Source organism: Meles meles, chromosome 9 (assembly GCF_922984935.1).
Source record: "Meles meles chromosome 9, mMelMel3.1 paternal haplotype, whole genome shotgun sequence".
In the NCBI taxonomy this organism is placed as follows: Eukaryota; Metazoa; Chordata; class Mammalia; order Carnivora; family Mustelidae; genus Meles; species Meles meles.
Genome location: NC_060074.1, coordinates 35109395 through 35125717, shown reverse-complemented (window position 1 = coordinate 35125717; position 16323 = coordinate 35109395). Strand labels below are relative to the sequence as shown.

The 16323-nt window shown below is 39.9% G+C and overlaps 1 protein-coding gene across 3 annotated transcripts in view; it reads right to left on the bottom strand.

The window, feature by feature from the left end:
- The window catches only part of NYAP2 (neuronal tyrosine-phosphorylated phosphoinositide-3-kinase adaptor 2), a 266821-nt gene that overhangs the window by 152797 nt on the left and 97701 nt on the right, over positions 1–16323 (bottom strand). For all 3 annotated transcript variants that reach the window (XM_046017979.1, XM_046017982.1, XM_046017981.1), the window contains one exon: positions 6390–6691. In XM_046017979.1, coding sequence (XP_045873935.1) covers positions 6390–6691 — 302 coding nt within the window. The remainder of the gene's footprint in view (positions 1–6389; positions 6692–16323) is intronic.

Below are 16323 nucleotides of genomic sequence, written 5' to 3'. Positions count from 1 at the left end.
AGAGAGGAAGGGCAGCTCTCTGCAGTTTGCCCCACCTCACGTTTTCTGCCTAGCAACTCGGTAAGATGGATTACCCTTCCTTCGCCACATAACAAGTTATCACAACCACAGCAGCTTAAGGATCAATACCCTTGTCTTAGCTCATAGTTCCACAAATCAGAAGTCTGGGCACAGCCAGAGTTCAGTCTTCTGTGTTTCAGGGTCCCACAGGCTGAAATGACCATAGTAGCCAGATAGTGTCCTTATCTGGAGATTCTAGGGACAAATCAACCTCCAAGGTCATTTTTGTCCCTGACAGAATTCAGTTCCTTGCAGTTATAGAACCAAGGTCCCTGTTTACTTGCTGGCTTTTAGCTGGAGACTACTTTCAATTCTTGGAGGCCACCTGTATGCTTTACCTCATGGCTGCGTCCATCTTCAAGCCAACAATGGTATATGAGGGCTGAGTATACCAGGAAGGAGGGACTACTTTATATCCGCTTGGATAGCATTCTACCCACCACACGCAATCAGGATTGTTATTCCCATTTTTTAGGTGAGGAGAGGGAGGCTGAGACGGTGCTAAATGCTGTCAGCACTGATACAAAACGCATGCATGTTTGCCTCTCACACTCATATTTCTCTAATATGGCTGAGTTGTAAAAGGAATAGTCTTAAATTATGAACATCTGAGATCTGGGCTAGTAACTGAGAATGCAAAAACAGGTGTATGGCTGGTCGACTGATGCTGACTTAGGTTCCTAAACCAGAATTCTGAAACCTGAAAGTTCCCCAACATAATAAACACACTCGACCTTCTCCTCCTCTCCCCTCAAATGCCCTCAGGTTATTTTTGAAGCTTTATCAGTAGAAAATCAGATTTGGGCACCTTTCTGTTGTCAGCACTGAACAATGAAATAACAGCAAATATACTTTGTAAGAACAAACACTTTATTAAAATGTGTTAAACTGCTACTTCCAGAGATAAACAACTAATTACATGGAGGAATTCCCCATGGTTGTCATGCCAGATTTTCTGGTGTCTAGAAAGGATTTCTTTAAGTCAGTGCTTTCTCTGTGATGTGATAGAGGAAGGCTGAGTTGCCAAGTTGGAAACAAATTGGTTATAAGCAGCATGAAGGAAAGGCCCCCACATTCTATTCACCACTGGATCCCAGTGTAAAATGTAGTGCTCATAGTATTGGCTGAATAAATGGAGGCATGGAAAACAACATTGTTAGAAGGTAATAACTTTCTTCTTGTGGGAACCTGGAAAGGGAATTTGGTTTTTGTTGGTTTTGTTTTTAAGACAGTGACCTTATGATGAATTTAGCCTTTGGTTCTGGCTTAACTGCACATTTCAAGTTTTTAAGGACAGTCATGATTCCAAATACTTTTTCAGATGCCCCAATTTCTGATTCACAAATATGACTCCACTAAACATCTCTAGAAGGGAAAATCAGAAAGCAGGAAAACTATCTCAATTCAAAAACATTTTCTCATTGTTTTGTAAAGAGATAATCATGAAATAATGTCATAAATGAAGCACTAAAAATGACCCAAAAAAGGCATGTCTGGGGATTTAGTTGGTCAAGCGTCTGCCTTTGATTCAGGTCCTGATCTCAGAGTCCTGGGATAGAGCCCTGTGTCATGTTCCCTGCTCAGTGAGGGGTCTGCTTTCTCCCTTTCGCTCTGTGCCTCCCCCTTCCTCACCATCATGTACTCTCTCTCTCTCAGATAAATAAATTATATATATATAATATATTATACATATAATATATTATATGTATAATATATTACATATAATACATTATATGTATAATATATTATATATTATACAAAAGAAATATATATATACATATATACAAAAGAAAGATTCATAACAAATGAAAGGTAAGCACACATTCTTTTGGGGGATAAGGGTTATGGGTAAAAGGAGTCAAAAGACACAGACTTCCAGTTATAAATAAACAAGTCCTAGGATACAATGTATAGGATGGTGACTTTAGTTAAAAATATTGTATTGTATACTTGAAAGTTGCTAAGGGAATAGATCTTAAAGGGTCTCAAGACAAGAAAAAAATTGTAACTATATGTGGTGACAGATTTTAACTAGACTTGTGCTGGTCATTTTTCAATATATACAAATATTGAATCATCATGTTGTACACGTGAAACTACTATGTTATATGTCAGTCATACCTCAATTTAAAAATAATACTTCGTGTTGTTTTTTGAAGGACTCTAAAGTGTAGAAGTTCTTGATGTTTAGAGAATCATATTTTCCTCATTTTACTAAATATTTACTAATGTCATAATACCATGAAAAGATTATTACACCTGGAGAATACTTCCCTGTGTATTCACTCTGTTGTGTAAAAAATTTTAAGCCTGATTGTAGAGTGTGTGTGTGTCAAAGAGAGGCTTTTTTCCCTCTCCTATTTGTTTTTAACATATGTGTTGCACCAAACTCAAATTTTATGTTATTCAAGCCTATTAATAGGCAGTAAGTACACCTTTAAAATAGTATTAACTTATAATTGCATAGCAGTTTCTTTCTACCATGCATCACCGTGGGCGTTATCCCACTGCGTTGTCATAAGGCTGTGAGGGAGGCAGGGCACCACCAATTTTCAGTTCTTCATACTCATTTAAAGGTAACGAAACAACCTCATTGGGTCACTTGTCCAAAGTCATGTGTCTAGGTTCTACTGCCTGCACCACACCATGTCAAAAACAGGATAGCTGTCTACCTGAACTGTGAGGGGTAAAGAATGTGAGTTTGCACAGCTCCTGCCTCCTCTGGGTTATCTGGTAGGACTTCTCATCCTTTCTAGTTAATTCCCTTTATTTAATTTAGCCTTTCCTCAAACTAAGTAGGTACCACACTGAGGCAAAAAAAAAAAAAAAAAGCAATTAAAATACTTATCACATACTTGTTGCCAGTATATCTTCTCTACTGTATAATTTTTAAAGGTGTTACTATTGTAGAAGACCCTGAAATAGAGTCATAAATATGTATCTCTAGTGTGATAGAAATACAGTTCTTAAAAACTAAATTGTACATTCTTGGTATGTACTTTTTGGTGTGTTCATCGTTGAGCTATTTTTTTTCCTACTCTGAAAAGCTATTTTGCTACAAGTCCGGTTCTTTTTTACTTTTATCCATAGGGAAGTCATAATCCCCTACTTAAATAGAAGCCAGTTACCATGGAAATCATTCTAATACCACTGAATCAATATTTTGATTTTGCTGACATTTAATGTAAAAAGACAAGACGGACTAAGATTCATAGAAGTCACTTTTCATCTTTGCTATAATTTTGATAGCTAGGAAAATTGTAAAGAAAACATATGCTCTGTAATGAACTTTAGTTAACTCCCAGTTATAAAGAACTGAGGATTCATAAAAGAACAATCTACATATTATATGCTTTTGGCTTTGAGTGTCCACATATACATGCATGCATTTGGACTCAAGATTTTTTCCCCGTCTCTCAACTGAGCCCTGATTCTCTCTCATTATTGAAGTCATAAGTTGGTAGAGGAGATGTGAATATATCCAATTTTGCAATTGCCTTTTTTTAAATAAAGATTTTATTTATTTATGTATTTTTTTGGACAAAGAACATAATCAGGGGTAGCAGCAGACAGAGGAAGAGGGAGAGAAGCAGGCTCCCTACTGAGCAGGGAGCCCATTGTGAGGCTTAATCCCAAGACCCTGGGATCATTACCTGAGCCAAAGGCAGCCACTTAACCGACTTAGCCACCTAGGCATCCCTGCTATTGCCTTTTTATTAAGTGTTCTGAAGAGCTGAAATTTACATCAAGAATCACTGTAGAAATTGACCTTTTCTGCACTGGATCCTAGTAGCCCATCTGGTCTACTGACCATTCTCAGTAGTAGACAGCTGAAGACATCTCAATCCATACTTAGAGTTCTTTTTGAGAAGAGATGCTGAGCTTGGACCTCATGTTTAATAAGCCTCATGCCAATCAAGTAGTTTTCCATATCTCATTTAAGTCTTTGTGCTGCTCTAATTTAGTCACTATCTCCTCTCCTGTCCTCAGAAGAAATAAAGATAATAGAGCTAATGTCTTCTGTTTGATAAGTAGCTATTTGAAACCCTAGATCTTCAGATGATGAGGGGATCTGAAAGAATTAAGAGCTGCTGTCCCTCAGGAATTAGGTAGCTAAGGCATCTCAAATGAATGGTAATCAGCTCTGCTTTTAAGACAACTAAATCACCACTCAAATGTTTCTTTTGTGGGACAACCATCCTGTATCCTGCATGCATTCACTTTGAAGACTCCAGGTCCCCCTCTTGCGAGAGAGGCTATTCTGGAGGTATTTTATCCTGCTTCCAGAAGTTTCCAGCTGTACTACAGTGCTTGATAACACATTCCTTCAAGGCTACTTTCCTTCTCTGTTTCATCCTTCCCTTCCCCTTTTGGAGGTCCTTTTATTTCCCCTTGATTCTTCAATATTTCTAGATTACATTGAGGCCCACATCAGTTAGAGACCAGTGTTCTAAATCAGTAAACTTCTTTTGTAAATAATCTATTATCACTGGCTATGTAGTTTTTTGGCAAGAAAGGTAGGAGAGGGAGTACTTCTGGAAGTAAGATCAGAGAAAATACAGAGCAAAGAAAGACACTGTTTAACAACGTCAGGGGAAACCTCAGAACAACATTTCAAATTTACAAAAGCATATCTCTAGGGCCCTTTGGTGTATTAACAAGTAAAGGAAACACCTAACTTATTTCTACAAGCATCGATATGGTACAAGTTGAAGGACATGCTGTTGACTTTGAATCAGGAGAGAAAGGGGTCTTCTAATCTACTTTTAAGGCAGCAGAGGACAATAAAAAGGGTCGCACCAACAAACACACAGACATGCACACATGCATGCACACACACCCGTTCATGTCAGCTTCATTCATTATAGGAAAAGTGGACCAACCTAAGTATTCATCAAGGAGAAAATGATTAAATAAAGTGCTATGATGTATACTTACCTTCTTAAAAATGGTGTTTCTTAAATTGAATGCCATGGAAAATAGTCACAAGAGAGTAAACGAAAAACAAAACACAAACCTGTATATGCATCATGATTTCAGTTTGGTAAATAGGCACACACATACACGTTATTCGCACATGTACTCACATGCATGTGCACACGGTCATGTTTTTACATGTATGCGTAGTAGGAAAAACAGCCTCCGTGGAGACTGTCCATGTAGAATGCATGGATTAGTTCCACCTCCAAGCATGTGTTTGTATTCCTCAGAGCGCACGGAAGCTTTCGGGCTTTTGGTTAAATAGGCACTGGGGCACCGATACAGGGGATAGGAGAAATTAGGTTGATGGAAGAGATGTGACATGACTCATGGGCACCCCATCTCAGGGACGAGGCTTGAGCTTCTGTTGAAAGATAAGACCAAAAGATGAGGGAACCTTTATGAAGGACTCAGGAGCCCACATGGCAAAGATACTTTCCCAGTTGAGGAAAGGACCACCTTGGCTTCCACTCCCAGCTGCAGACCGCCGTGATAACGTGGTGTGCTGAGGGCTGGGGGAAGCCTGCTGTGGAGACTGTCAGGGACAGACAGTGTGAGAGGACAACTAATGGACCTGGCAGAGGAGCCATTTTCTCCAGGGGGCCCCCAGAACATAGGCAACCCCAAAGCGCTTTCCACAACTAATCCACAAAATCTGAATGAGCTTCTATGCAAGCACACTTTTGAGACTGCCCTCCCTCCAAGGGACTCTCGGGACAAACTCAGGAAAGCTGAAACTTCCTTATTCCAGGAAGACTAATGAGCTGGTGACGTCTATGGTTAACCTGACCTAATTCATACTCACAGGCCAGCAAGGAGGAGGAGAGGGACTTGTACATTTCATAGCTGAGGAAAAACAGAGGTACATGGGTAGAATTCAGAGATCGGGAGTGAAATAGGCATTGAAATATATAGACTGTGTGTGTGTTCCTATTCACCAGAAGGAACTCCATCACAATGTACAAAATTGTGATTTCTAAGAATGATTACAATTTGCCTTCTGTGTATTCTTCTGCCTGACCATGTTCCCCTAAGAATCACATCGCGCTTCTAGAAGCACGCAGGTGATCCTAATCAAAGCAAGACAATATCAATTTTAGATTTTTTTCCCCCAATTTCCTAATGATCTGCAACTCTAAGGGGGTAAGAAAACACGCACATTCCTTCCCTTTCTGATAATATAAATACATCTTTCTGGGTGCCATTTGTTGACATCTTCATAAAAGTCCTCCTCGTCTGCACCACTCCCGCCTGGGGCTCCAGAGAGACAGAGGTGGGATTGGGAGACCCAGGAGGAGGGAAGGAGCACGCTGACCCAACACGTGTGAGGGGAGCAGCACGCATGTTACCTTCGGGTCGCTCGGGGACCTTCCCGCTCTTGCTGGGCGCCGTGCTGTTGACCGTCTCCGACGACGTGCTCAGCTTGGTGCTGGGGTCCCGCTTGGGCTTGGGCGGCGGCTGCCTGCGGGAGCCACAGCTGCTGTCGTCGTCTGTGCCCCCGACCGAGTGCAGGGACTGGGACCTCACGGAAAAGCCGCTGGAGCAAGGATGGGGAAGTCTGTCCTGAGGAGCAGGCATCGTCATGAATCCCATGCGGAAATGTTTGCCCGCGTAACTTCCTTCGTGGCCCCGCCCCACTTCGCCACCTATGCTGTAAGACAAAGCAGAGCCAAGTCCGTGAAGGTGAAGTGAGCTGGCGCCCGCAAGGTCACATTGATGCACACGAGCCTCCCTATCCTAGGGCAGAGCTCACATTTTAACTCTGACTGGTGAAGCAACATTTGCATTGGCACAAGAACATTCTGTGCCTTTGCATTAAGTGTGATGGTAAAGCAGATATAACCTGATTATAACGAGAAATCCTCACACTTATTTCCAGCTGTCCTAGTATCCTGGCATCCTGATACTCTCAAAATAGTGTTCTAAAGGAAAAGAAAATACTGCCGTAGTGTATTGGATCTTCAGTTGCTTTTCTTTAAGGGAAATCTTTGGGGGGGGGGGGTCTTACAAAGCAAACAAGAGGTCCATGACAATGACTCACAGACTGGTCTTTTGACACATGACTGAGGTCAAGTGGGCAGCACCTGACACTATTCTCCACCTCATAAAGTTAACCCTAATGTCACCTGGTTAATACAGGGAGAAAATAAAGCAGACAAAACAAAACAAAACAAACAAACAAAAAACCAGAATCAAACCAAACCAAACCAAAACAACAACAACAACAAAAATAGCAGTCATTACCAAAGACAGGGAAGAGAGAGAGACAGGAGGAAGTGAGACAGGAAGGGAGGATGTGGCAAGGGAGGAAGGAATTGCCAACCTGTTAGCTCTCCAGAAACCTTCAGTTATACTAGAAACTTAGTTCCACTAATAAGCTAACCTCATAGAATCAAGTAGCATAATAGTAAATAAAGAGATGTAGTTAAAATATCAAGTGATCCTGGGATAGATCTAAATACCTCATAATAGATCTAAATAGATAATAGATCTAAATACCTCATAAATAAAATATGAGAAGTTTTTAAATACAAGTTTCTTAAGTTTTAGGTGGGAAAGTCTGGACAAAAGTTTTGAAATATAAGAAATCTCTCTCAGTTTGGGGGCGCCTGGGTGGCTCAGTGGGTTAAAGCCTCTGCCTTCGGCACGGGTCAGGGTCCCAGAGTTCTGGGATTGAGCCCCACATCCAGCTCTCTGCTCGGCAGGGAGCCTGCTTCCTCCTCTTTTCTCTGCCTGCCTCTCTGCCTACTTGTGATCTCTCTCTGTCAAATAAATAAATAAAATCTTTAAAAAAAAAGAAATCTCTCTCAGTTTGAAGCTCAGCAAGTCATAAAGGAAATAACTCGGGCTTTTGTCTATGTTATTAAGTAATGGTGACTTTTTTAGGAAGAAAAAGGACATGAATGTCAAGAAGAATTTTTTTAAAAAGAGGTTTTTTTCTAGAGTTTTCCCAATTTCCCCATTTATGTTCATTCATCAATAGAGTAAACAAAAAGAAACATTGTTGGAAATTATTCCACTGATTTTCTTATACAGAAATAAATGATAAAAAAAGTCGCCCTGAATGGAACTACAGAACATTATGCTTAGTGAAATAGGTCAATCGGAGAAAGACAATTATCATATAATCTCCTGATATGAGGAAGTTGAGAGGCAACGTGAGGGGTTTGGGGGGTAGGAAAAGAATAAATGAAACAAGATGGGATCAGGAAGGAGACAAACCGTAAGAGACTCCTAATCTCACAAAACAAACTGAGGGGGCACCTGGGTGGCTCAGTGGATAAAGCCGCTGCCTTCGGCTCAGGTCATGATCTCGGGGTCCTGGGATCGAGCCCCGCATCAGGCTCTCTGCTCCACGGGGAGCCTGCTTCCTCCTCTCTCTCTGCCTGCCTCTCTGCCTACTTGTGATCTCTCTCTCTCTCTCTGTCAAATAAATAAATAAAATCTTTAAAAACAAACAAACAAACAAACAAACTGAGGGTTGTTGGGGGGGCGGTAGGGAGAGGGTGGTTAGGTTATGGACATTGGGGAAGGTATGTGCTATTGTGAGTGCTGTGAAGTATGTAAACCTGAAGATTCAAACACCTGTACCCCTGGAGCTAATAATACATTATATGTTAATTAAAAAAAAAGAAGAACATTTAAGATCTATTCTCATTTTTTTAAAAAAAAGTGGCTGAATATATAAAATTTAGAAGCCTGTTGAATCTACTTTTCCAGACATAAGTTTATTTATTTATTTATTTATTTTCAGTATTTAAATTTATTTATTTTTTCAGCGTAACAGTATTCATTGTTTTTGCACAACACCCAGTGCTCCATGCAATACATGCCCTCCCTATCACCCACCACCTGTTTTGAAGGGTCGGGGGTGGGAGGTTGGGGGAACAGGTGGCAGACAGAAGTTTATTTAAACTTTTTTTTTTTAACCTTAATTTTGGTTGACTCTGCCCTTGTAACATGATGAAATTCAAGCTAAGGTTTTGTAATTCTCTGTACTATAACTTTCATAGCATTATAATGTGTGTTGCAAATTTTACATTCCAGCAGGAACAATAATGGAAAATGAGTTAGTGTGTGTGTGTGTGTGTGTGTGTGTGTGTGTGTGTGTGTGTGTGTTGTTCCTTTCCCTCTTCATTCTAGGACTTAGCAAATTATATGACCAGGGTAGACAGAGCCAGAAGGAATTCAACAAGAACCTGAAACTGATCCTGGCATTAAATTTGGATGACAACTTGCCACTCAGCCAAAAACATTGTTTATATTTATTTCTTTATTTCTGAATATTTTGAGTGGATATTCAGACACTGGATATGTCATCTTTGCAAGATGAAATAAAGATGACAGGAAGCTGGGTACACTAACCTGAGCAATGGATATCCAAAAGCATGAATGAAATCAAAGTGTTGCCTGGGTGGAGCTTTCCACATCATTATAGTAAGCATCCTAAGCCTGGGCCATGTTTCCACATATTTTATTTTCTGTGCTATCTTCAAGAAGATCCATCAAAAACCAAATGAAGTTTACTCAAATGGAATGGTTTGGGGAAAATCATTAAGAATTTAAGACAGAATAGGAGTGGTGGAGGATGGGGATAGGTGTGGTGGAATGGAAAGTTTTCTCTTTGATTTGTGATGATTGTAACCTTCATTCATTGTTCTCATAAATACTTGATTTCATTTAACTTTACCTTCAATCATTTTGCATCCTCATTGTTTCCTTTATTTCTGTTGTCATATCACTGAACAAAGAGTGCTTTAAGGATTTATTTAGACAGTCATCTCATTCCGAGTAACACAGCCACATGAGAGGATTAATGCATGTGTTAATGCACATAGGCATTTATGAGATAGTTACTAGGAATAATTGTATCAGCAATTTTTCTGTTACTTTTGACCTAAATAGAGCCTGTGCCTTTTTTCAGCCAGATAATTAGCCCTGCTGCTTCATTTCAAAATTACATTTTTTCAGCATTAAACAATTTCATCTAACTCTGAATGCTTTTGTCCATATATGTCCATGCGTGCGTGCACACACACACACACACACACACACACACACAGATACACACACATTTCTTCCAAAGAGAAATTTAATGTATACTTCAAACAATAGTAGGTCTGAGTTGCAGTTTAATTTGACCTTGTTGTAAATGCAGGGTAAAGGAATGGGACTAAAATAAGTTATATACAAAGACCATTGTTCAAGGCAAGGTTAAGTGTAAGCAATAAAAGGTTTGTGGTACATCTAAGTTCAAGAGACCAGTGAAGATGATTAGTCTAAAGCAAACTGAAGATTGTGGAACATAATGGACAGCTAATTCCTGAATTTATTGTAGGAACATGTGGAGTTTTAAAAATATGCAGATTCCAGGACCCACACTAAAGACAACTACTGAATCACATCTGTTGAGTCAGAACCTCTGTAGGTGTAATCAGTAAGTCCTGTTTTTTAAAAAACTGTATCCAGACGTTTCTGAAATGCCAATACAGAGACCTCGCAGAAACAATAAGAACAATAGTTAGAGCCATTAATGAGCAGACATCTGTTATTTAGAAACAGCCAAGGAAACACAAATATCAGAAAGTGGGACAAAGGAGAATTGCTGGCTACCAGTAAAATATCACAGATAGAAAAAGATACAATTTATTAGTCAGATCTTATTAGTTATCCTGCAATAACAAACAATCCCTGATCCTTAGTGCTTTACAACAACAAAAGTTTATTATTTGCACTCATTAATTGGGTTGACTGTGTATTAGCTGTGACTCTATATAGATCTTCTTCGTTCTAGGATCTAGCCTCTCCTGGGATATGTCCTTATGGCAGAGAGAGAAGGACTCACTAAAACCACAGAGTGTCTCTTAAAGCTTCTGCTCAGACATGACAGATAATTTATCATTCACACTCCATTGGCTAAAACCAGTCTTATGGTCAAACTTGATGTCAGTGGGGTAGGGATAGATTCTCCTCCAATGGAAAGCATTGCCAGTCACATGAGAGTGTGTGAGGATGCAAATCCTCTACAAATACTGGTACAACAGCTGTGATGTACGCAACAGAGATCTCCCTTTAAGAAAGAATATGTCACGAGAAATGAAGTTCACCCACTACCAATAATCCAGTGGTTATTATGGGGAATTTGTATTTTCTGTCCCTGTAATCTGAGCTCTACAGGTTAGAGATCCTATTCTCTAAAGCAGGGCACACTCCTTCTAGAAAACATAAGAAGGGATCCATTGAGCAACAAGCCATAGCTGTCTCCTGGGTAATTTGAACTCCCTTTGTAGTGGCCAGCAAGCCAGAACGCAAGTCTCCATTTTGGACAGCTCTTTGATCCTGATCAGCTGAAGGAGGCGGGGCTGCTGCCACATGATGTAGAAAGAAAAATGTGTGGAACCTCTTTTGAAACTCCCTTGTCCAATTGTGATTTTGAAATACAGTCCCATGCAGCAACCATGGCCTAAGAAGGGTTTGGTTACCAGGGGTTCCAACTTTTCATGGGAGGGATTAGTCTCACCACCAGGTAAGCCACTGAGACCAGCAGAGGTATTAGGTGATGGTGATAGTAAGGTGAATTTGGAACAAATGGTGGAGCGGTGGGGGTGGAGGGTGGGTAATTAGTATCGATTGCAGCCTCTATATGAACTACAGTGATGAGGGCTGTAGTTTACTATTCTAACTTTTCCTTTATAAGGTTCCCTCAGGAAGAGTCCTGAGGGAGCATGAAACAGCTGTTCCCCAAACCTGTAGGAGAAGAGTGTCTGCTGAGGAAAAGGGGTGAATTGTGATAGCCATGAAGCCCTGTGGTTCAGATCTTCCTCAAGAGGAACTTCTGTAAGGACAGTAGCTGATAGCCACCAACTACAAAGTCTTCAAATCTGTGGCAACATTTTAGTCAAGGTCACTCTGTCCCTAGAAATTTCCTCCCCAATAGCTGAGCATGATGTGGCATGGAATCTGGTGATTTCTGCCCAGTGTGGGAGTCCTTTCTGGCCAGTCTTGGGGTCTGAGTGTTGCTTTTGGCTGGCAGAGAATTTCCCACAGCTTCACTATGATAGGAGGCTCTTCCTATCCCACTACTTCTCCTTTGGCAGATGCCATGCTACATTGTGACCTGAGGCCTGTCTTACCTATTCCTGTCCCCTCCCATCATTCCAGGCATCCTTCTCAATAAACATATCCTAATTTTTTGTGTTTTTTTTTTTTTTTTTTTTTTTTGGAGAGAGATCATGTGTACACACACACGAGGAGGGAAAGTGTAGAGGGAGAGAAAGAGTAGGCTCCATACCCAGTGTGGAGCCCAACACAGGGTTGGATCTCACAACTCTGAGATCATGACCCGAGCCAAAATCAAGAGCTGGACACTTAACCACCATACCCAGGTGCCCCTAAATCTCTCACACTTCTAATCCCATCCAGCTTGCTGTCTACTTTCTAGAGGGCATGAACTGACTCATGTGGGAATAATCATACAATCAGTGAAACTGAGAAACCAAAGAAGAGGGAAGAGAAAGCCTAAAAACAAATGTGTGACCCCAGAAATAAAAAAAAAAAAAGATGCCTGGGAAAATAGGGCACCCTCTTGTTTCAGACTGAGCATTTAAATGGTGGTTGGGGAGGTAGGACGACCTCCACTGCAGGAATACTTGGCTGGAAGTGAAAGTTACGTGGGCTGAAGAAAGCAGAATCTTTTTGCAATAAGTCTCTAACACTCAAGATAGATGAAGCCTGACACATCTCATGTTATAAAAATAAAAATAAGTTTCATAATCCTGAATTTAAACAAGTATGCTTTTTCCTCACACGATGAAGACAGTGTTGCAAGATCTGGGTGTACATTAGTTTTTCCAATATAAAACAAACAACGAAAAGCATTGCTTAAATCAAAGAAGGTTATTTTCCAGAAGTAATTGATAAAATATTTGTGAACTTCTTTCCCAAACAAATTATCGGCTCAGGTGCAGGTCCGGACATCTGTGCTCTGGAATCATTGAATTATGAACTCCGTCCCCAGTTCCATCATTCAGAAACCAAACAACAGTAGCTTTTGATCCTTGAGATCATTTCTCTATCTGTTACATAGTAGTACTGGTTTCAGGGATTGCTGAATTTTGTTTATGGGATTATCATATGCCTTTAATACTGTGTTTTTAAAGGATGGTATAAGGAGTTATATTACCTCAAGAAACTGACCACAAAGTCAAAACAAAATCCTGCGTTCAACTCAAGGTATCAAGATAATCTAGGCAAATGCAGTCCTCATGCTCTCTTGACTTCCTTAAATACTTGCTTCAGTTTTTAAAGCACCTGTTGATCAAGACAGACAAACGCATAAAACGAGAACTCCAAAACTGCTATGACACTGTTATTCAACAGAGAGTGTTGCTTGTCTCACTGTCTTCTTGAAAACCCATCAACATTAATGTTTTGTATCTCCTTCTGAGGACTGTCACCTTCCAGAGATGAAAAACACAACCCCTGAGAAGGGCGAGCTAGCAAGGTGAGATGTCAACACTCAAAGTGACAGAGGTATTGCTTCTGTGTCTGACGTTGAAGCTAACATGCCATTATTTCATAACAGAGACTTCCTTGAGAACCAATGGAAAAAAACAGGACCCCATTCCATAAGGATTCCAGATAGAAAGATAGATAGATAGAGATAGAGATTGATAGATAGATGATAGATGATAGATAGATAGATAGATAGATAGATAGGGATAGATGAGAGAGAGAGAGAGAGAGAGATCCATTTATATAGTCTAGGAATTTGAAATACAAACTGAAGGGTCACCTAGGAGTTTGTTGCTTGGATTTTATTTTTTCTGGAACAAATCTGAGGAGCTGATCTCAAAACTTCATCTCCCACACTGATGCACAATCTAGTATATGTCCACCTTCACAAACTTCTCAATCACCTGGATTTTTTGATGTTGATTCTTCAAAAAAATTATATTTATCTGGTATCAGGAAAGGGGAACATTCAACCATGAAGTAAATGCGGAGGGGCGAGAATCAGAAGGAGGGATGGAGGCTATGGCTCTAAAGGAAATAATAAAATTTGCCAGTAGGCAAGTTGACTACTACCGTCCACTAATTATTTAAATCTTTCATGTCAGATATTTTATGATGAGTGAGTACAAGGAAATTAAAATTCAGACTTTACTCATTAGAATTAGGACTTAAAAAGTTTGTATTTGATCCTGCTTCCCTCTTGCCTTCTCTTCAGATACACAAGACCAGATGGTGAAGACACCGTCCTATCTACCCCACCAGAGGGCTTCTTGCTCCAAAATGCCGTCCTTTTCTCCTTCAACACTGGTCTCTTCTAGGTATCATTTTCAGCTAAAACAATCTACATACAAGAAAAGTTAGCCATAAAATAAGCCAAGAGGTTAGTGTATTACATCCTTTTTTCTATTTTGACAGTAATACACCTCAGCCAAATATCAGATTTTGAGAGGCATCATTAATTATGTTTTTGGCAGATGAGACTCATCCTGGCGCCACTGCACCTTTGGGATTACAAGGGGCTGTTCACATGTACTCACCTCAAGCTTCATGAGGGCAGGTATCCTGCCTTCTTGCTCCCTGCAGTCACTAGCACACTGTAAGAACTCAAACACATTTATTTTGTGAAAGAAAAATGAATAAAGTAAATAGGCCCACTGTGAAGATAGCCAGAGATATGGCTTAGTTAGGGAACTTGGTGGAGTTCTGTCATCTGTACTTCTCAGAGATTTTTTCCTCCTCCTGGGAGTGGAAATTCCTGTGTGGAGATGGTCCTCTTCACTCAGACCTAACCAATCAATCAGTAGATAGATCCCTACGGCACCAAGAATACTGTAGGGACAAATGCCTCAAGTCTGTCCAACCAGAGGAAACCCTGGGCACTGTGTATGATCCCAGACCTGCCTCATCCCTCTTAGGACCATGAAGGGAGATTGCACCAGGTTTGTGGCATTGTGGAAGACCTGGATCTGGTTATCCCTGCAGCTAGGTCAATCTTAGGACCCTTTAGTTAGATGAACCACTAAATTCCACTGTGTTGAAGCCAATAAGAGTTGGATCTTTTGATCTTTGCTTTGGAAAAAGTCCAGAGTGAACCAGTAGAATGAAGCAGTTACTACATAAATGCTATTGGCTAACTTAAGTCAGAAAGTGCAGCAACGTCATTGCAAAGAAAGAGATGAATGTATCCTACTTCTTTCTTGCTTAAAAATATTCTTCCTATTTCTCACTGTAACTGGGGGTAATTAACTACCTTATATGTTTATGCTATATATATATAATATATATTTTAATCATGCAGCATACTTTGATGTGGAAACTTGGTTCCAGTAAAATTAAACTGTTTTCATATTTTCTTTCAAATTGTTCATTCACCAGCACCCTCAATGTCTTCTTTGAGTCTCACTTGCTCATTCAAAGCCATAATCTATGGATTTCTTGCCTTAGGCTCAAATATTTATTCTCAGCCCTTCTTATCCCCCGTGATACCTCTTTTTTTACATTTGTGCTCCTAATATCTTATCTCTGAGATTTTTTTTTCAGACATTCATTTCTTGTGTCTGGCTATTTATTGATTCTTCTTAGATCTCAAGGTCAAGTGTTAAAAATGGAATCTTTACACACTTTTTTGTTAACTGCTGTGGTGAACTATTATAGAAAAACAAAGTAAAACAAAACACAATAAAACGGGGGGGGGGGAACTGTCCCAAAGAGATGGTGTGTAATTTCCATTGGCTTCAGATGTTATACTTAAAGTTGATATTCTTAAGCATCAAATATGTTATTTCTCCTTGTTAAACTTTTTCAACTCTACCCCAAATTTGATACTTCAGAAAGAATATAAGATACATAATCAACCAGTGACTAACTCTGTCCTTTGAAGTAGGAGCCACATGCTTCCTGAGCCTCAATTACCTTTATCTTTGTAATGATAGAAGTACTCTACAAGGTTGTTATGAGAAATTAAAATAAGATAAAAATTTCAAAGTCACCTAGCAATGTGGCCAGTACAAGCAGAAGCTGGACAAATATTAATTTGCCCTCCCTACCTTCCTGATTTGCCAGGCAACTCTGTATCAGTTTTTATCTTTCTGTACCCAGATATAAAATAGACATCTTAATGATCAGTTTCCACTCCACTGCACCATAAAGGAAAACATACTCTAACTACATCAATGCAATTTGCTTATTTCTCTAAGTGGGCTTTGACAGTAATTGTCAGAATACATACCTCCAAATGCAGATTAGGAAAAAAAATTTGCTCATAAGTGA